This window comes from Rutidosis leptorrhynchoides, chromosome 1 (assembly GCF_046630445.1).
Source record: "Rutidosis leptorrhynchoides isolate AG116_Rl617_1_P2 chromosome 1, CSIRO_AGI_Rlap_v1, whole genome shotgun sequence".
Lineage (NCBI taxonomy): Eukaryota > Viridiplantae > Streptophyta > Magnoliopsida > Asterales > Asteraceae > Rutidosis > Rutidosis leptorrhynchoides.
The window spans coordinates 562,715,435-562,737,934 of NC_092333.1; the positions used below are offsets into that span (position 1 = coordinate 562,715,435).

Genomic DNA, 22,500 nt, shown 5'->3' on the forward strand with positions numbered 1-22,500 from the left:
ATGTCCGTTTCGCGCGTAGTTAGTCCCGTTGTGTTCGTTAGATTTTTTCGAGTTGAACGGTGATTTCGGAAAAAATTTAACTCGCACCGAGCGAGAAGATAGTGGCCGTTAAAAATTTGGGTGGAATTAGTTTCTTTTATTTTAATAAAATTATATATTTACGCTTTCTACCCCTGAAAAAGTGTAAACTTGAGGGGCCGTTGTGTAAATTGAGCCGAATTTGAGGGGCCGTTTGTAGTGTGAGCACAAACTCAAAACTACAATTCGAAATAACTGAAACGCGAAATTCGTCACACATTTTAGTTGTAAAAAAATTAAATTAAATAAATAAATTAAATTAAATAATTTTAATTTAATTTAATTTAATTTAATTTAATTTAATGTAAAATTTAATATAATATCCGAATAGTTTTTAAGCAAGACTTTAGATTATTCGTATTTATATTAGCAATATCGTCTCTCATGTACCTCTTCAAATAAACTGTTGACAGATGACCTATCCTCTTGATACTCGGCCCAACCATATATGGCTATGTCAATGTGTTTGTATTGTTTATACTTGGGTCAGGTACCTTGATCATTTTATTTTTAGTGTAGTTGATAGATTGATCAACCTTTCGATATCAAGAAATCGTAATGATGATTACTAACTCATAAACTGCTAATGAACAGGCTAAGGGTAAGTTGTTGAAATAATGTCTCATTTAGGCAATGGGTATACAACATATAATATTATAAACAGAGACCATTGCACGATATCATTTCATCGCTTTTCTTCTTTAATTTAGGTTTTCTAACATTCGGTGTTCAATCTATTTGAATAAACAAATTTTGTGTTATTATTTTGCTGATTTTAACAAGTAGAGAGATGGATTTCGTTTCTTTTGTATGTATAAATCTTCTTTTATTTTTCATCGTGAATATAATTCAATGGAAGTTGATGGAACTTTAAGCAACTAGCGTCAAGAGAGATTTTACCTGTGTAATATGTACAAATCACAAGGATTGTTCACGTAAAAAAACGTTTATATATATATATATATATATATATATATATATATATATATATATATATATCATTCAAGGATGTTTTGATTATTTGTTTGTTTGATTGATGTTCATTCTACCACATGTTTTTTTATCTAATAAAGTAAAGTAATTAAATAATATGCGTCTAGTTTATTTTGTTTCATAAAAAAAAAAAGTGTTGCAAAAGATTGACCCTTTTGTACATAAAGTCTGTTGGATTTGCTAATCTAACTAACCTTAACTATCTTCACCCATAGCTATCATAGTTGTACAAACTCACCGTAAATCTCAATCCACCGTCATTACCGTTTCCCCACCACCGTAACACACCACCAGCACCTGTAATCAATTCAATGATTTAACTATCATCATCATCATCATCATTAATCAATCAAATGAACGGATCACAAAATCACACCGAAGAATCAGATGAAGAAATCCTCATCGATCATTCTTCTTTGACCTCTGATTCCTTCTCAAATTACAAAAGTGCCATGACTCTACTCTCTTCCGATGACAATCACCACCCTCTCGCCACCCCGGCCGCCACCGATCCCTTACTATCTCCACCTCCACCACCGTCACAACTCAAAAACCCTAATTTTAACACTGATTCACACGTTTATCCCCCGAATTCAAACGGGGAAGAATCTAGATTCATTGAAAACCCTAATACTAACATTGATTCACATATTGATCCTCTCACGTACTCTGATTTGGACTTTACGTCTCCGAATTCAAACGGCCAAGAATCGCAGTTGTCCGAAAACCATAATGATGAATCCGAAACGAGCGAAAGCTTGTATTTGAAAATCGAAGTTTCGAATCCACAAAAAGAAGTGGAGTCGACGAGTTCGATAGTTCCCGGAGGTAATACTTATGTTACTTATTTGATTACGACCAAAACGAACATTCCGGAATTTGGTGGACCGCAGTTTGCGGTTCGCAGGCGGTTTAAGGATGTAGTGACGTTATCGGACCGGTTAGCGGAGGCGTACAGAGGGTTTTTTATACCTCCAAGGCCTGATAAGAGTGTAGTTGAGAGTCAAGTAATGCAAAAACAAGAATTTGTTGAACAAAGACGAAATGCATTGGAGAAATACTTGCAGAGATTGAGCGAGCATCCGGTGATTAAACTGAGTGATGAGTTGAGAGTGTTTTTACAGGTTCAAGGGAAGCTTCCATTGCTGCCAACTGCGGCTGTAACATCGAGGATGATTGATGGAGCTACAAAGTTCTCAAAACAGTTGCTTGGGGATAATTCTGGTGGTAGGTTTAATCTTCAGGATGTTGTGCAGCCTGCGAAAAGTAGATGGGATTTTATTAGGATTGTGAAAGAGATGAATCAAGCGGTGAGTAATGATTGGGGAGGATCGAGACAACCTGTGTATGAGGAAGATGGCGAGTTTCTTCAAAATAAGGAGAGATTGCTTGATCTTGAGAAGCAACTTACCAATGCTTCGAAGCAGGTGTGTGTTTTTGTGTTCTTTTATAATTAGTGGCTCTTTGGGATTGTGTCTGCAAATAAATTATCTGATTATTGTGTTTTCAAATAGCATGTAATAAATTTAATTGCTTGGATGAAAGTGGTTATCCAAGTATTTTATAGTGAAAAATCATTTTGAATAATCAGTAGATAATACAATCCCATATATCCTGTGACGTATGTTTCTAATATATGGTTTTTTTCATGTGGATTTCAGGCCGAATTGTTTGTAAAAGCTCAGCAAGATATGTCAGAGACAATGGGAGCATTTGGGCTTTCATTTATTAAATTGACAAAGTTCGAAAACCAGCAGGCGGTTCTTGACACACAGAGACAAAGGGCTGCTGACATGAAGATTGTGGCAACTGCTGCTATTAAAGCTAGCAGATTTTATCGAGAATTAAATTCACGTACTGTTAAGCATTTGGTAAAACACTATTCTAGACTAAATTCTATATGCACTTCTATTTCTAGCTTATGACAATGAAACATATAATGCTAGTTTACAGTGTAGGTGGTATATGTATGATATTATAGCATAATTCTGTGTTTATAATTGTGATATGCATATGTTATGCAGGACACATTACATGATTACATGGGGTTAATTTTAGGAGTCCACACTGCCTTTTCAGACCGCACTAGTGGGTTGTTAACTGTTCAAACTCTTACATCTGAACTCGATTCGTTGTATGCACGAGTGGAGAAACTGGAAACATCATCCTCCAAAAATTTTGGTAGTGATAAGCCAAAGACACTTAAACTAGGAGAGGCAAGGGAAGCCATTAGAGTTACTGAAGATGCAAAAAACTCTGCGACTAGACAGTATGAGCAAATTAAGGTATTTATTTTCCATTTTATTTGTCTGTTCACACAAACTTGCGATAACTCTCTTTTTGGGCTTGTGAACCTAATGGTGAACAACATCAGGATTGTTGCCTATTATTTAAAAACGTATTTGGTCGTTTTAAGGTGTACTCACCATAATGTGGTGATGGTTAATGTTCCAAAGCTTTTGGTGGAACCTAGATAGTTGAACATGCTCGTATCTCTTCTGACCTCTGCATTAGTACTTTTTATTGACCTGGTCCTTTTTACCATCTGCCTGTACCCTGGATTTTTCTGCTCCTTATACAATTGTCTTTGTGTCACTAGAATTATGGTTTGTTATTTTAATGTTTTGTGGTAAACTTCTTATTCGAAGTTCATAGCCTCGCATGTATAGTTTAGAAAATGAATCACAATTATTAAATTTTGATAGTCCCAAATGTTACTGACTTACTGATAAGAATAAGAATTAAAATATAGGAGTCAAATTACAACAGCACTAAATAATGAAGAATAGCAGATATGAATAATACTAATAGTAATAGTACGAGTATCTAAGCATTTGACTAGTTGAAAAATATCAGGTGGTTAGGGATGTTCTATTGCGGGAAATACGATCCAGAGATGGTGAAATAATAGTCCCGTGCAATTTCACTAGATGTCCATGATCCCGGAAACGGATAATTTGAGCCGGTTTAGTGAGGTTGAATGTGAAATTTTTTCTATCAAATACGATATCATCATCGTCCCCCAAGAGCGAAATCCGTAATAGAAGGTGCATGGTGGTAGGGGTAACGTGAGACGGAATGCTGCCCATAGTATTTGGTGAGACTTGGGCTTGAACAGTAGTGGTGATAGGTTTCAATATTGGGCCAGAGTAGTTGGGCCGTTCACTTCTTGGGTAATTGGTGTAAGTTGTCCTATAAATTTGTACTATTAGATTGTTAGAGGAGAAAGGGAAATTAGGGTTATCAGAAGTGTCGTTTGCTAGAGTCAGGCTTGAGGTTTTGGGCTTATTGTTTTCAACATAATAGGTGGAAGTGTGCTTGTAAGATGGTCCAACAGATCACTAGAATAGTTAGTGTAGAGAAAATTTAAATTTTTTTTTTTTATCTGAAGATGTCTGATTTGAATCTCTCGACCATTTTTTTTATTTTCTTCTTAAGGTCGCATAAAAACAGCCCGATTGTTTGTTCTGGGATGAGATTGTTGATGCTTGCAGCGTTGTTATCGTCTGAGGTTGAGCCATACAGGTGTTCGACGGCGGGGTGTGGTTGTGGTGGTGGCGGCGTTGGGGGTGAAGTGAAACCAGGTGGTGATTGTGTGCTTTGAATTTGAATACTCCGAGCTATAATCTTTTCGATTGAGGATGGCAGTTCATCTAGGAGTTTTTTTAATGGATGAAACTGTAGATCTCAGGTTTTTGCATCTAAGAAGAAAGAAGATCAATCTTCTCATCTTGTGCATTCAGTCGTGAATGGTGTCGAATAATCGAAGGTTGATCTGGATTCACCATTTTTATCCATTTATAGAGATGAATAAGGTAAGCGGCAATGGAACTGAATGATAAGAATCGTCAAATATAGGAATTAAATTACAACACTAAATTATGAAAAATAGTAGATATGAATAATAATACTAATAATAATGAAGAACAACAGATGTGATTAATTGACAGATAGATAAACAGAAATCAGAGATCCAATGAATTAGAATACTCTGCCTAATCAGAGAAGAAGCATTAAGCAAGCCTCCTGCGCAAAGCTCTCTCAAAAACCGATACTAAAACACACAAAATAATGCCTGCCCTCCTAATACAACCTACCACTCTATTTTTTATAACAAAGCCATCCCAGTTCATGGGCCCGAGCCAAGTGGGCTGAAATATCCCATGAGTTGTTCTCTATCAGTTACCGATATAGATGTTATATCTCCATGATAAAATTTTATTTCTTTGGGGATTGTGGGACTCAATAGCACTCTTTGCTATTCTCTGACATTTCTTTTTTCAAATACTTTGTTGATTCACCTGACAGTATCTGAACTCTCATGCCTATATCCATTAAGGCATTAAGCTATAGTGGTCATAGATTATATCTAAGAAGTCGCATGGGCTCTTAATCTCTTATCAAGTTAGTTATAGCATGTATGTTCTTGCAATTGCTATCCTAGATTAGCTTGACTTATATATTAGGCTTCTCTTAAATATGTTGGTTCGGGCTATCTTGTAATTTTAATCGTCATGTTATCATCTTTTTAACTTTTAGGAAGAAAAAAATTAATGTAGGAGATTCTTGAAAGAGATTTTTCACTTTTGATGATGAAAGAGAACTGCTTGTTTTGCTACTATTAAAAAGATGACCTCCTTTAACAATAAATAAGTTTAAGTTCAATATGCTTTATATCTTCTTTTTTTTTTTATTATTTTTTTATTTTTTATATATATCAAAATCATTACATAAAACGTAGATTTGAAATATAAAATTGAACTCTTGATATGATATGGCCAGAATCAATGTGGGAGAAGCACAACCAGCTTCATCATGTTATTAAATATTTTAGATCTCTTTCTTAAAAAATTCAAATTTTATTTTAAGTTGCTCACAGGTGAGTATATATGTGTTATCCTTGTATGTTCACTATATAAGCTACTGCAACAATACTGAAGTGCACCATAAATTATCAGATAGTCTGTTATTTAAATTTATACTCATGGAACATTTCTAACTGTATTTATGCCCTAGGATACTAATATTAACAAAATTACACAGATGTGTATTGGCTTTTCTAGTGTAGGAAATCATATTTTTTTCTCCAAGCTTTTATCCTTAGAAAACATTTGAAAAGCATCAACCAACTTTAGTGAGACATATATGCTTGTTACGTCATCCTTTACCTGTTAATTCCTCTAAAAAATATGGGTATAGGCAACAACATATATATAACTTTGTTACATGATAGATTTGTTGCATATTAATCAAGCATAAAATGGTCCATGCGGTTCGGTTCATGCAAGATCAACAATAAAGGGGGATTTAAGGGTTCCTTGAGTTTAACTCTCCGGTCCGGAGTACCGTGAATAACCCTCATGCGAGATGATGATCTCGGAAAGGGTGGTTAAACATGACCCACCATCATTCGGGTTAGCCTGAACTGATGGCTCGAGGGTGGTGTTAGGATTTATGTTATAGCAACGTTACCTGAAACCGCTAAGAGTGTTAAAGAGCTATTCCGGTTGCGGCGGGTTAATTAAGAGTAATTTTTGGTGATGTGGAGATGATTCTGAATTGTGATGATGTTTTCAGCTCAAGTTACATCTATTTATACATGTGAGTTTTTGTCCCTTAGTGTTACGTAAGGGGACAAAAGGACATGTTAGTGCCACGTTGTCTTGTCTTTGTCCTTTCGTTCTATAAAGCTGCAAAAAGTGTTGTCATTATTTTAGTGTTGCCCCCTTTATACCCTGTTGTCCTTTCCTGGCCGTTATGCAATGTCGGGATCGTACCGTACTGCCACAGGGGTCCTTTCTGCTTTAGTGTCGCCATAGTACACTTCCAGCCTTGTTCATGCAATTTAGGTGGCACCATGTTTAGACTGCGCGACCAACATTGAGGGCATGTCATTAAGGCATAATCAGTTGGCGCGTGAGCAAGCGCATTAACACGGTCTTGCGCGATTATTATGGGACGATGCGCGACATTCTGATGTTGCGCAATGGATGTGCAGCTATGTGCAGCTATGCGCATCATTACATATCGTTAGTTATTATAGTAAAGCTTATTACCTCATTTTGTCGTGGGACGGATTATGCTATTAATCCTTCAGTTTCATTCAATCTATAACGCTAATAGATGTGTAATTTAAAGAATTAGTTTCACGCTGCTTTAGTATTTCCATATACCTGAAGGTGTAGAGATGGCAAGATGAGCGAGTCTGTGTTCGAATAACATTTCAATAAGTTCAATTCTGTTTAATGTTCAATGAATAATTTATTTATTAATTATGTGCAGAAAACAGTAACTTTACAATAACCATCTCAATGTTTGAATAAAACTGATTTCGTAGGTTGTATGAATTTTTTTTTTTAAATAAAAACTTGGGGAAGATTTCAACCCATCGCTCTCAAAATAGAGTTATGATTTGATCCATATGAGATTAGTCACTACCCAAATATACCCATTCTTAGCTTAATAGGATCAAATTTTCTGCATCTATCTAATGTGCTCACTTGTGTAGTCTTTTGCCCTCATAGTAGTTGACTTGTTTGATGGCTTTCATGATTTTATGACTGGCACCAAGTCATATATTTCAGCTCTAATAGTATGTCAATTTTTTGGATGCAGGAAAACAATAGGACTGAAATAGAGAGACTAGATAGAGAAAGGAAGGCAGACTTTAAAAATATGCTGAAGGGATTTGTGCTTAGTCAGGTAAATTCCCTTTTTTGCCCTCTTCTTTATGAAGATTCATAAATCATTATACGTGAAATATGGCTAGAGAGAGTGGTAAGCTTTCTGTTTTGTGGGCTATACAAAGGAGAGTCAAAGCGGGTTCAGATGATTTTGACTTGCACAATAAATAAAATAATTAAGATCTACTCACGTCATAGAGGTTAGACATGTGCATATTGCTTCAATAATAATAAGCTAATTAAGGTTACATTGCTCCATTTTTATTTGTAATATCTCTAGTTGTAAAGTGAAGGAAGCATATCACATCTCAAAAGGCATACCAAATTAAGCAAAAATAGAAACTGGCATGATTGAAATCCAAATTTTAACCCATTTACTTATGAGTTGGGTGATTTGGGTTCTGTTTTTTATTTTATTTTTTTACTTCCCAAATGGGTAAAATAAGGACATAGCCTAAAAGGAAGGAGTTAAGACTTGCCTCAAGTATATATATATATATATATATATATATATATATATATATATATATATATATATATATATATATATATATATATATATATATGAGGGGAAATGAGTTATGCTGCTGGAAGCACGGATCTTGCCTTCTCCTTTTCTGGCCACTTATGTTTAGCATTTTAAACAAAGATGACCAACTTATCACATCATGATATATAATATAATGTTTATACCTCATGTATAAAGTCATAGCTTCACAATCATTCCTCCTCCTGGTTACAGGTTCTGTAGTTTCAAGAAAATTGTTTATCAGTTTTGTCTTTTAAAATGTGGGGTTCAATTTGAGTTCTTAATATCTTTTTTTTTTTTTTTTTTTCCTTCTTTTAAAGAATTGGTCTACTTTGTTACATACGGAGTACTAATAAATAACTTCCAGTTATTTATGGTATATGGACAAGTTCTTTTATTTTTTAAATCAGGGTTTCGTAATGATATATTTGTCTTTTTTGCTCAAGTGGTGAGCTGGATTTTGACTCATATAGTAATTAATTAATTAATTAATACACTGTTTGCCGTATACTCTTGGTAACTTATTTCTCATGAATTCTGTTTCTGGAAAATAATTAAATTGGTACACCCGAAGTCATTGAATATTTGCTGATGTTCTGTATATGTCTGGATTGTGTTGATTTGGATCAGAACCTTGCATCCATTATAAGAAATTAATAAAAGGTGAAAAAAATTGTTTGCCCCTCAAGGTATACCTTTTACAAACTTGTATAATTGTTTCAGTTGGTTATGTTAATAGTGCATTGATCATCCTGCTATGTATCTTACACTAATCTCTGATATGACTTTGATGATGCATTTTGGAACAATGTCATCAACTGCAAAAATAAATTTTCACCTTTGATTATTTGGGTGCTGTGTTATCAATAGGTAGCATTCTCAGAGAAAATAGGAAAGGAGTGGGCAATTGTTGCTGCAGAGACGAGTGGGTATGCTAAGCCTGATGCTTGAGGGAGGATTGTACAGTCCTTATAATTCAATTTCTTTTTCTTTTTTAGGTTACAAATTATTATTATTCATCTTGTGTTAGCTAACAGAATATAGATGCAATATAGTCGAGAATAAGTGGAAGCCTTTAAAATTTCACAGGTTGTGTTACAGACTTACACATGATTGTAGGCTGTTTGGGAAGGCATTTGTATTATTAGTTTCGTTTATAAGCTGGAGATACAACTTTTGTTATATTAAATGAGAGAGGATGAAAGCTGCCTACATAGTGAACATTTTTCACGCGAGACAATGTTTGTCAATCATATATGGAGGAATGATATCTTTACTTTTGTTATATGCAGTCACATTAATCTCTTTCCATGATTAAAAGGCAGTATCGATGGATCCAAAGTATTACTAGTAGTTGCTAATTCTACGAATTCTCTTAAATTCGTGTACTTTTGTTGACTTAATATATATTGACAACTGGCATTAGCAAATCAAAACAACAGAAACAAGAAAGTTGAATACTAACGTTGCATATGTCACTGATAAACCCTAGATTTGCTTTGACAAGAAGATCCTTTGAAGTTTGAAAGTTTTGGAAAAAAAGAAAATAGAAGTGTAGACGGAGTATTTATAGCCAAATTGGAAGGAGGGTAGATGTGCTCGATCGAGACATGTGTAGGGATCAGAAGAATTGGGGATTGATTTTCAAAATTCAAAAATTAATTAAATTAAACTTATTAACCAGGGATCAGAAGAATTGGGGATTGATTTTCAAAATTCAAAAATTAATTAAATTAAACTTATTAACCAAAAGTGGTAGTTTTGGTGGCAAAATCATCATTTGGGGGTTACATCTGGTCAGAATAGCAGACGACTACAGCAGGTTCATGTTTTCGAAGAAAAGACACTTTTTATTTTATAGTTTAATGACTTTATTTTTTTTTATAAAAATAAAGACATTAAACTGGGGGAACTTAATGGTGTATTCTAGGAGATACACGCATAAAAACATCATGATTACACAGAATAAAGGCTTGAAACGCATAAAAGATAGCATAAATAAGCAGTTTTTGTTAATAGCCATTTAGCGCTCAGCCAGGCCGCCTAGCGTCATGCGCAAGCCCTGAAGGCATCTTCTATGCTTAAGCCCTTGAATAGGCGCCTGAGCGGCACGCATCCACGCCAGCCCACGTCAAAGTCGGTTCCGGATATTTCGCATAACCAAATTAATCAGCATCTGACATGTGTTTCCGAGAATTTAAGACATTTTACGCCTATAAATATACCCCCTAGGTCACCACATTTCACAATTAAGTTCAGTCAGAGAATACACTTTCTCTCACACACAGTACTTTTTCACTCTAGAACTTCACCGCTTAGCAATAGAACGCTAAACGAACCACTCTCAGCTTGGTCCTAAGACTGATAAGGCCACCACACAGATATTTCATTTGTGTTCCGGGTCTGCAAGGATTCTTTCCCAAGGGCAAACATCAGTCGGCAACACATCTCTCCACGCTAAGCAGTTCTAGTATTGTATTGGTACTTTTTAGCCGCTAGACGGAAAATAGTACCAACATCTCACATATTTATCCTTGTGATAATCAGTTCATCACTATTATACAGTCTCTTATGGATGAGTGTATTATATTGATGATCCTACACAGGTAACTAACAGAGTCAGTAAAGGTTTAATGGATTACAAATCTATCAAAGACAATGATGGATATGAACTCTCATCTATAGTTTCTATTAAAATTCTATAATGATGATGTCATTATTAGACTAATTTCTTTGTTAAAAAAATTTTAAAAACAAAAGAAAAAAATCTAAGTATTGTGGGTGATGTCATTAATCTAAATATTTTTTTAATTAAAATTAATTATTAATTAATTATTATTATTAAATCTTATTAATAATTATTTTAATTATTAAAATTAAATAATTTTGAGTTATTTTAATTAATTATTTTAAATTAAGTACGAGAAGGTATAAAAGCTGGACAGAAGGAAACAAATTCTAAATTTATATTTTCATTTACACTTTTAAAATAAAATGACAACCAATATTATCTCTTATGATTGAATATGGATTGTTTAATATGCATTTTAGGTGTTTGATGAAATGTTCAGTTGTCGAGTTTCTTAGTCGGACTCTGTGGTTTCACGGGTCGTTAAACTTAATGACTTTAGCATTTACGTTCACTTAATACTTAAAACATATCATTAAACTGTTTCGCTTAAACAAACCCGTGATTTCACGGGTCATTTCACTGGTTTTTAAATAATAAAGTAAGTACGGAGTACTAAACATAGTACGTTTCCATCTAATTAATTTAAGGCTTGTGGATGTTATTGCTCATTAGTGGTGCGGACGCTAAACTTTGCGCTAATCTTAATTTGTTAATTTATATTATTGAGTATTATTAAGCATTAATTAAACCTGTATTCTATATTCTATTCACCGTACAATGTGATTGTAGACGGTCAAACCGTGTTCACGTCATGGATTGATTGTTATATAACCGTTCACATGTTAATTGTACAGTCCACTTGTTGCCAGAACACTGGCTTTTATTTATCTTCTATAGTTTCTATTAAAATTCTAAAATGATGATGTAATAAATAAATATTTTTCAAGCTTATAAAAAATTAAAAAAGAAATTGAAAAATTCTTAGAGCCCATAATGATGTCATTATTCTTAATTAAAAATATATATATTAATAACCTCGCTCTGTTCCTTTATCTGACTCCTTTTTCAAATAAAAAAACCCTAGGCAATTCTACGCTCATATCATCTTCAAGCTTTCATCTCGATTTTGATCTCAAGTATATTCATCAGGTAATTCTTGATTTCAGATACATAATTACGGAATATAAACTGTAAATAGAGTAACTGCTTTAATCACCTTAAAGCGCACCTGTTACAGAAATTCATCATCGTATTATTCTTCTTTCCCATACAAGCATCTGCACTCTTCTAGCCCTAGCAATTAATATCAGGTATATTTTTTTATGTTTTTTTCGTATGACTTTTAGATTCACGAATTCTTCACGCCACCGCCTTCATTTTGATATCTCATTCTCCTTCATTTAAAAATTCTATCTTTCACTTTTTCATTATTCATAATTTCTCACAAAAACGAACCAAATTTAAGAACTTAACCTCACACAGACGAAAGAAATTTGTTTAAAATTATAAATATTTCACAAAGGTAAGTACTCAATCTTTATATTTCAAAGAAGATCATCATTATCATTATTTATGTTAAAGTATCAAACTCTGTAATACAATATTACTCAATTTGTTGAAATTTTGATGGGTTTTTGTTTTTAGGTAAAAATTTGGTTACCTTTATGGCTGTTAAAGCTAGCAATAATTATTCTGCTACAGATCATCAAAAATTCGAGGTTAAAATTCTAAACTTTTGTCTTAGTGTGATTATTTTACTCAGTAAATTTTCAGCATTTATCAACCTTGCTTATTAGATTGGGGGTAATTATGTGAAAAAAATAGAGTAAGACTTATGTACAACTTATGATTGAATGCACTTCAACTATTTGTTAAAATGTCTATAGTAGACTTTTGTGGTTATTCTTTGTTTTTTCAACCCCTTTTTTGACATTGTTAGCATCTTTGATGGATCATATGGTTGTTTTTTTTTAAATGTAATTTAACATCAGTTATTCTTTTTAACATTTTCATATGTTTTATGTACTAAGCGATTCCTTTTATCTGAGTAAAATTGTTGATTTTAATTAAACAAGTATATTTATGTATTTAACAAAGTGAATTATGTAAACAGAGTTTTAGTGTTGAAATTTACTTCCTTTCATAAAGCATAGTGGTCTAATGTAATAACATTTTATGTACATAAAGAGATAATTTTCTACATTGTTGACAGACATATTATTTTACTCAATAGATTTAAAAAGTTAATGGCTCTTATTTGTGAGTTCAACAATGGTCATGTAGTTGGCAATTAAATTTAGTTGGATCTTTTTTGTTGCTTGTTTTCATAAATATGGTCTAATGAGTGAACTGGACTTTGAGGTAAGTTTAATAGTCTTAGCACTATTTTTGAAGTAACAATTGTATTCCCTTTTCTAGATTTTACAGTGTATTTTTTTCTCATTAGTGTATTTTATCTTTAACATTATTTAGTCTGCATATGTATGTAGCTATTTCTGATCAATTGTAAATATCAAGCACATCAACATTATTTAGTCTACTATGTTCCAGAATTATTCAACTACCTTATACATTCTAGAATTATTTAATAATCTTACATGTTTGATAGGGATGATTTGGTTATTAGTGTGACTGTGAATGTCGGTGCTTTTTTAGTTTATGGACATGGTGATGGCATTTTAATAGAAGCTCCAGTTCAGGATTTCCAGTTTATCAGGCATATACAACTTTCAGTTTGCTACAAGGATTTAGGAAGCGGAACATTAAGTCGGTATAATGTACAAGTTTATTGCCACGAATTTTGGAACACTAAGACGGTATTATGTATCCTATTTTAATTTGTATCGGAGGGAGGTAGTTTTTTGCCCAAACATCATTAGGAATTTAATAGCTATGATGTTAAATAAGGATTCAATATTTCCATAAATTAAAGCTATGATGTTAAACCTATGAAGTTTGACATAAGCATTGATATACTACTCTCCCCAACTCTACTTCGTGTATAATCATGTTCATATCATTAAATGTGTATTCAGTTTAGATTCTAATAAGTATGAGATGAGAATAACAAGATAAATATAAAATAGACATTGGATAATTTATATATTTTGGAATACTTGCTTTTCTACTTTCAAACTTAACAATTATTATTATTATATTTCTTACTTAATACCTAACATATTATGAAACTGTTTCGGTTAAACAAACCCATGATTTCACGGGTTATTTCACTAGTACTCTATTATTTAAAGTACAAAAAATGGTGGCAAAAACTAGAATTTACCCCGTATTGAACTTTGGAAATGAGAGTAAATGGGCCAAGTAAAACATCATAGCCAACCATCAACCTATAAATGATGAACCATGAGAAAAGGGGTTTGTTTATCATGTTTACTTTTATAGGTGTGAATAATCCATCGTTAATCTGGTTAACCACTTATATGCGTGCGAGTGCATATAACACTTTCAGATAGTTGTATTTTGCCGCATGGCTTACGCAAAATCCACAAAAAGATAATCTGAAAAATGAAAAGTAGATCTCCGATCTACAAAATTTATCCATTGGGTTATTCTGTCTAAAAATATGTTAGTTCAAAAATACCCTCTTTGTTCCAAAAAAAATGTTCTATTGTAAATTTTGAATTTTATGTTCTTTCTCAATTTCGACATAAATTATATTTTCATCGTTATAATTTTCTCAACTATTATATAACACGAACAAATTTTTTTATTTTTTTTCGAAAGACAACAATTTCCATTAAAACTCGAGGACCTTTTTTTGGGGGGGGGTCCAAACCCAATGCACGAAAGAAGCAAAACAATACACGAAACAAGGGGTGATTGCAGTGGCGAATCTAGGATGAATATCCAATAGGGTCCTAATTTTTTTTTAAAAGCTAATTATATTTGAAGGATATTTTAGTGGTTGTTTAACTCTAAAAAAAACCATAAATTTCAAAAATATATGGGGTCATATACTTAAATTTAGTGGTGTCCTATACAATTTGATGTATATATTGTATAAAAATTTTTCACATTAGTGGGGTCATAGAACCCTACACCATAAGGCCTACACTCGCCCCTGGGTGATTGTTAAGAACACAACCACAACCAAAACTCACTATACAATCAATAGAAGAGCTAACCTAACAAACATAAGAGTATGGATTTGAGATCCATTGTAACCAATCTATCTTAATAACTTTCGAACGATTTGAGATCCATTCGAACGATTTGAGTTGGATTTCCATTAAGGCCGTCGGACCGGTCCAACACTTTCCCGAAAATGCTTTAAGATTCCGGTTTCGCCAAATCAAATACGCACAAACCCATTCCGTAGCTTGCCAAATTTTCAACCCCGCACATGTAAGTGGACGATTACATCGGCCCCGAAGAATTCCATTCATGCTTAGGTTCAAAACCGTACTGAATCCCCACCATTTGAAAACTCTTTATCAAACATCGAAAGATTGCTTACAAAGTATAAGTGAGTGATCAATTGTTTCCAATCCGTCATCACAAAGCGGACAACGAACCGAATCCAAATCAATCCCTCTTTTATCTAATTCAACTCGTGTAGGTAATCTTTTTTTGAAAGCTCTCCATGTGAATACTTCAATTTTTCCAGGGACTAAATTATTTTTAAGTGTTTCATTGCGAATCTGGTTACTTGCTAATAGTTGCTCATCGATTAAAGCTGAAAGAACCTGCAGCGTGAGACTGCCATTCGTGGTCAGCAGCCATCGCCATGAATCAGTTGATATGTTGGGTTTTTTGTATTTATTTAGTTCATCCAGCATCTTTCGCAAATAACATGAACAAAAATTTTAAATGTCAAAGTTAAAAAAATGACTTTTATAGTAAAATTGTGACTGTTATTTTGATGCGGAGAGAGTTTCTCAATGAGTAGAAGTACGAAATAAATATGATTAATTAAAAGCACTCAATGAAATATTCAAATTTTTCTCTTCCTATATCCCATGGATACAATATTTGAAGCAATCAAGAACCTTTTCTTATGTCCGAATCGATATTATTCCAGTCCAGTTCCTTCTGAATACCTCTCAAGGAAAATCTTGAATTTCAAATTAAGTTACCGGGTAGTGTGAGCTTATCCAATATGAAATGATTTCTGGAACATCTGGCTTTTGCGGTTCTCCGAGATCCTTTCGATGACCTATGTTGTGTTACAGGGATTTCTATATGATCCGTTCGTTCGATTGCATAAAGCCCGCGGTAGCAACGACGATATCTTATTGTACTTTACTAATACAATAAGGCTTTGTTCTTCGATTATATTTTGAGATGAAAAGAAAGTGAATGAAGAGAAACTTAAATGAAATGGTGTTTCCAAGTTTTTATTTTGAAAAAAAAAAGAAAGAAGCATGATGACAAAATTTGATCTAATCCTCCCTCCTAACTCTACTTAAAAAATTCGATTTCCCTCACCTTCACTTCTCTTCTCTTCTCTTCGTTAGTTGCACTCCAATGCATATACGGTAGAAAATATTACTCCTAGTATTGACTAGTACGGTGGCTTATGATGTAATTGAATGCAGCATGTTATATGTACAACTGTACGGTGGTCCCAAATCTCATCACCACATGACAACACAGGACGAGAGCAAGTACAGGAAGATCGATCGGGTACGGTCATGCAAAATGCTTCTACTTTAATTTATTAATTTTATATTTTATATATATTTAAAACAAAACAAAAAATACAGTAATAGTTATTGAACTAATTAATCAATCATTACATAATTCTATTTTACACTTTGGATTGAGAGTTAAGACAGGGTCGTACACGTTTTTCCATTACGTACTACTACCATTTACTGGTTTCACAGTTATTATTACGGTAGATTCAAAATTCACGTTAGATCTCATGTTACTTAAATGGTTAAAATTCAAATGCAAGTGTTTGAAAATAAAAAATAAAAGCTTGAAATAAGGAATTAAATATTATACTACGTATACAAGACCATTTGTTACGGTTATATCGTTGAGTTTGTGATGTGGTTTTTTTTTTTTCATTTTTTTGCTGACTAGTCAATGTGAATTTTTATTGTCAGGGTTATGGTGACGTGAGTTGAAGGTGGAATGCTGATGTGATATTTAATTTATATTTTTTTTTTGCTATAAATAATATAATTAATATTAATTTTGATAATCAAATATAAATATTAAAACATAACAAAATATAATATTAACTTAAAAAAGTACATAATTTATATTCCTAAGAAAATAAAAAAGTACATAAATTAGATTTCTAAAAAAATAAAAAGTACATAATTTAAATTCCTAAGTAATACATATGTTACTCATTAATGGTACGTAAGTAGAAGATAATATATTTGGTATGGTGAAAATGGATGAATATATGTAAGTATATAGGAAAAAAATATTGGTTTATAAATTATTTTTTTATTTAAATGTATGTTAACAAATAGTTTCTGGAACCAATCAGCCTCTGCCATGTATCCCCACGTTCGTGAGTGTTACCGTTATAATGCAACCCACGTCCATGATCACGCTCTAACCCACACCTTGTAACTCATTGTAAGAGAATTGAACCGTGTGAATACCATTGATCACAGTCACTATTTATTTATTTTTTTTCAAAAAGCAAAAGAATTTTTTATTACTCACGAAGAATGACCAAGCAGAGAGCCCGGACAACAAATACACGAGGCTATAGCAAATTACATACTCGACTCTACGCTATAGAAAACAATATGAGGTTGCTAAGAAAGCAACATACAACAAATCAACCAACACAAAACTTGATAGGGTTAGTAAGCCAATCTAGCCACTCGATTTTCTCCTTTGAATAAAGTATATAACTCTAGAAAACTTAAAGAACTCAAGTCTACAGATTAAACTTGGGCCCAACCTAACATCTAACAGATCCCATGCCCTCGAAAATCAAATCATAACTCATGGTCTAAAAGAATTTCAGTATAGACCACTTAATTTGTAACTATGTGAGCATCAAAACTGTATCATGTAATTAGTCAAATTAACCTATAATACGCTTTCTGTTGTTAGTTATTACTTAATTAATTAATCAGCTAAGTTACTTATATATAATAAGAGGAATGAGAGGATTATAATTAAACTATACCGAGTAATATATAAATTGAGTGAAAAATATATAAATATTAATTAATTAATTTTTCTTTTGGCGATAAAATGAAATAAACTACGGAGTATAATAATTAATTAATAACATTATTTGGGCTTGTGATAACTCTGTAGTACGGTGATAGCTATAAAACGTACGGTTCCAATTCTTTATTCGCTCGCGAACATGACACCCTATTTCTTATGACACCCTATTTCTTACGTAACTAAACTTTATATACTCCGTATGAATATGTATCTAGAATCTATATTATGTTAATACAGGTAGTATATATTTTTAATAAATTATCCAAGCCTCCAGAATACAAACATTAATTTAAAAATAATCACTCATGAGTACGTTACTCAATAGTTTTTGTTTAAAAACACGTTTGTTACTTGATCTTATTGTTGATATTTTTGCTCTTTTACACAGTTTCATGTGAGAAATAACTACACTTAGAAACAGAGTATATTAGAGTTTTAGATTTGTCCTGATAAAATTTGAATAACTGAATGTGATAATTTATTATTGAATATTAAATCATTTAGTATTCAGTATGTTTATTGGTAATAGGCAAATAACAAATAATGTTAAATGATAAAAAAAAAAAAAAAAAAGAACCATATGTTAAACCATTTAGAACTAAAATAATCTTTTAACAATTGAGCACATTCAATTTCCAATAATACCCTGCATAACCGTATCAAACAACTATAAATTTCAGTAATATTTATTATCTGGATATAAAAGCTAAATATATTGAATTAACATTATTCAACGTGTTTATTTAAATTAGTATCAAACATCTTATTATCCTTTAGAACTAAGTTCAATTACAACATTTAGAACATTCAAGTTTTGAACAATTCAAAGATTAGTCATTCTGATTTATCCAACGCAACTTAAAGACTCATATTTCAAAATGCTCTCTTAATTTTTTATTTTTTTATTTTAACGGCAAGCTTTGAATCAGTGTATCATTTATTTCAACGACACTCATCATTTGCACACACACACGTTCGGTAGGAAACCCGAATCGCATTACAGGAACTCGATCCTTCAAACCATCCCGAGGGGCAGGTGGTTCGGGTTTGAATCCTGAAAGGATCCGGGAGAAAACCCCTGGGGTCAATCTGGATATCCATATTTCAGGCAGATTAATTAATAGGATGAGTAGAGCGAAGCTCGAACCCATGACCTAACCGTCAGCCCCAACACACAAGGTGAAGGGAATGACGTTGAAGCAATGCTTCGTTGGCAATGCTCTCTTAATTAAAAATATCATTTGTTTGTTTTTTTTTAAACGGCAATCAATTTTATCAAGCCTCTAGCAAGAAACTAGAAAAACGAAACGGAATAAAGAACAATAAAGTATTTTAACTAGATCTGAATGTTTAACTACATATATTTTTTTGTCGTTCAATAGATCCGGGTTACAAACAAACGTATTGGATGCTTAATAGTTTAGTGCTTAATCATCACCTTAGGTACATGTGTTTGTTGAAATGCCCTAACTTATTAATTAGATCGAGTTGAGTTCTTGATGGCAATTTCTGACCCCCCCCCCCCCCCCCCCCCAAAATCCGAACCACCTGAATTACCACCTACACCTAGCTCTGATTATAATTCATCATATTTCATGTGTTCATAGTATATGATTAATGTGCAAGGTACAACATATAACTATATGGCCAACTTCATTTGAGCCTTCGGGGTCATACACATATACACCGAGACGTCAAATAAAATATATACTAGTTTATAACCCGCGCATTCACGGGTATTTTTTCATAGAAGATTCTAAAAATATTTATCATCTCCTCACTGTCTCGAAGAGCCATAATTAGTTGTTGTTTCCATTTCGTAGGGTAAAGTGAAAGGTCAAAGTAAATATATTTCTATCTTAAAGCCCATTAAGTTGAAATTCAAATATAAAATTTCATTAGTCCATATTCCGTTATTAAAAGTTGACATTTTTGGATTTGGAACATAAGCCCAAATTTGAGCCCGATGTATGTGAAGGTTGAATTATAATAAGTGTAAAAGGCTTATGGAAAATTGTATAGTAAAGAAACGTGAAGTATAATAAATAAGTGAACATTATAATTTAAAGAAAGCAGTTTTTGGTAAACATAAACACTATTGACATTCATACTGGTACAAACAATAACACCTAGACAAATATACAAGTATTCATACAGAAATTAACAAACAAATTCATAGATACTACGGATATGAAACGAACTACCTAAATAACCACAACAACTTTGTAATAAACGGAAATCCTAAAACACAATCAAGAGGTTGATCCACGACCTTAACTTCTCAAATGTCTTCCATCTTCGGTATGTTCAAAGATGCAAGACTTTTGGCCGCCTTAGAAGATGCGCTTGAACTCATGGAATCCGGTAGGCTTTCAAACTTGCGTTTGGCGTTGCCATTCATCGGTAAAATCTGAGTATCATTACCTGGAGCAGATAGATCAACAATTACCGCTGGAACCTGAACAGAATTACACTATCAGAATGTAATAAAACCGTTGTTAAGTAAGTTTGTCAATACCATGGTCAAGCTTTAAAAATATTTTTAAGTAAATTCATGTACCTTGGATGTTGGTGTTGTTTCCTCATCTACATTTTCTTTGACATCAAGTACAATATCAGATACTTCATTCACAGCCACTTCATTAACAGGAACTTCATTCACAGCTACTTCATTGACAGCTACTTCATTGACAGCCAGTTCAATCACATCACATCTACTTCATTCACAATCATCTTCATTCACACCATCTTCATTATCATCCAGTTCATTTACAGCCACTTCTTTCTCATTGTTTTCAACATGTCATCCTAATTGCCAGCTGCTCATCTACATAGGCAAGAGTTTGTGGGTCGTCGATCAAGCGATCAACTCATCAACTGTATAAGCAGCATTAGGATATTCGTTCGCATTTAACTGGAATAGAAACACTATCAGGTTAAGTTTTATGCTTATATATTATCACATTATCACTTGACAAAGGAAAACAAATGAAAGGGTCATTGGTCAAACCCGTTAATATAAACATTGGTGTTGCTACAGCAACACCCTTCCTGTACCATATGTTAATTATAATAATAAAATGTTGCTTTTCAAAAAAAGATATTACCTGACCCTCACCAAGAACATTCGAGTCATAAAGAATCGCACTAATAATAATATACATATAAAAAGAACAAACTAACAAGAACATAATAGTAAATTGAAAAGGAAGTTAATATGATTATCCAATCAGAATCAGGCCTAAGGACACTTCTATTTCATAGGACCCGTTGTGACAACCCGAAAATTTTCAACCAAATTTAAACTTTAATCTTTATATGTTTCCGACACGATAAGCAAAGTTAATTAAGATAAATCTCAAGAATTTTAAACTGTGTTCATACATTCATTTAAACCTCGACCAAATTCCGACGATTCACGAACCATTAAATGAACGGATATGATTATATGAATATGTGTATATATTATAACTTGAAACATTAACAAAGTACTAAACATATAATACTTTACATAAACGTATTTGTTTCAATATGTTTATCGATGGAATTAGAAGATAAGATCAAATAATTGATTTATCAGATACATTGTATGATTACGAGTCTCTGTTGAGAGGTCCACTTTGATTTAGGAAACTTTTCCTTTTTAATGATATTCGAAATAAATGGTAAAGTGATTTATAAGTGAGAACAAAATGCCGATTATCGAGTACTAGACAAATATTAGTGGACATTCCTGTTTGATTTCCAATTCATGCTTTACAACATTTTTCTCATGACTTTGATAAGATAACTATTTTAATTTTCATTTTATTTAAATGTAAAAGTAAGAAAGTGTAGGGTAAGTAATTTAGATGTTGGATATTGACAAGATAAGTAAATCAACATTTTACATTAAATGATTTTTAATCATTGAACCTTATGTTATGCTTCACCAACAAACGACGATTTAGAAACTTGAAATTTATTATGTGTCATATATGATTTTATTTTTCTAAAAAATTTTATGATATAATGACTTCCATTATTTTAACCTTTCGAAATGAGTCCTAAATATATTTAGTTTTGGGAAAACAAATTATTATATTTATTTAATTTAATTTCAAACGTATAAAAACATTTTTCGATATAATAGAACTTGATTAATTAAAATATCTTTGATTAATTAACGTAAGTTGGAATATTGGTTGTTAAATATATAGATAACTTGCAAAGTGTATTTAAAACGTGTTTATATGTATTAGATATATTTGATTTCAAATTAATTAAGTAAACGATTGTTACGCTCGCTTATGGATTCGATTGATATTTAGTTATATCAAATAGTACATAAAGAAGTTAAAATAAACGCTAGTACACAAATGAATTACTTAGCTAAGTTTTAAAATGAAAACGTCATATGATATAATAAATTT

The 22,500-nt window shown here is 32.4% G+C and overlaps 1 protein-coding gene across 1 annotated transcript; it reads left to right on the forward strand.

The window, feature by feature from the left end:
- The first annotated feature begins 1,362 nt into the window (after positions 1-1,362).
- Positions 1,363-9,572, forward strand: LOC139881260 (sorting nexin 2B-like). Its single transcript, XM_071865768.1, has 5 exons — positions 1,363-2,498; positions 2,733-2,942; positions 3,096-3,356; positions 7,687-7,773; positions 9,154-9,572. Exons 1-5 carry the CDS (start codon positions 1,425-1,427, stop codon positions 9,232-9,234), a joined length of 1,713 nt encoding a protein of 570 aa, XP_071721869.1. The 5' UTR covers positions 1,363-1,424; the 3' UTR covers positions 9,235-9,572.
- The last annotated feature ends 12,928 nt before the right edge of the window (positions 9,573-22,500 follow it).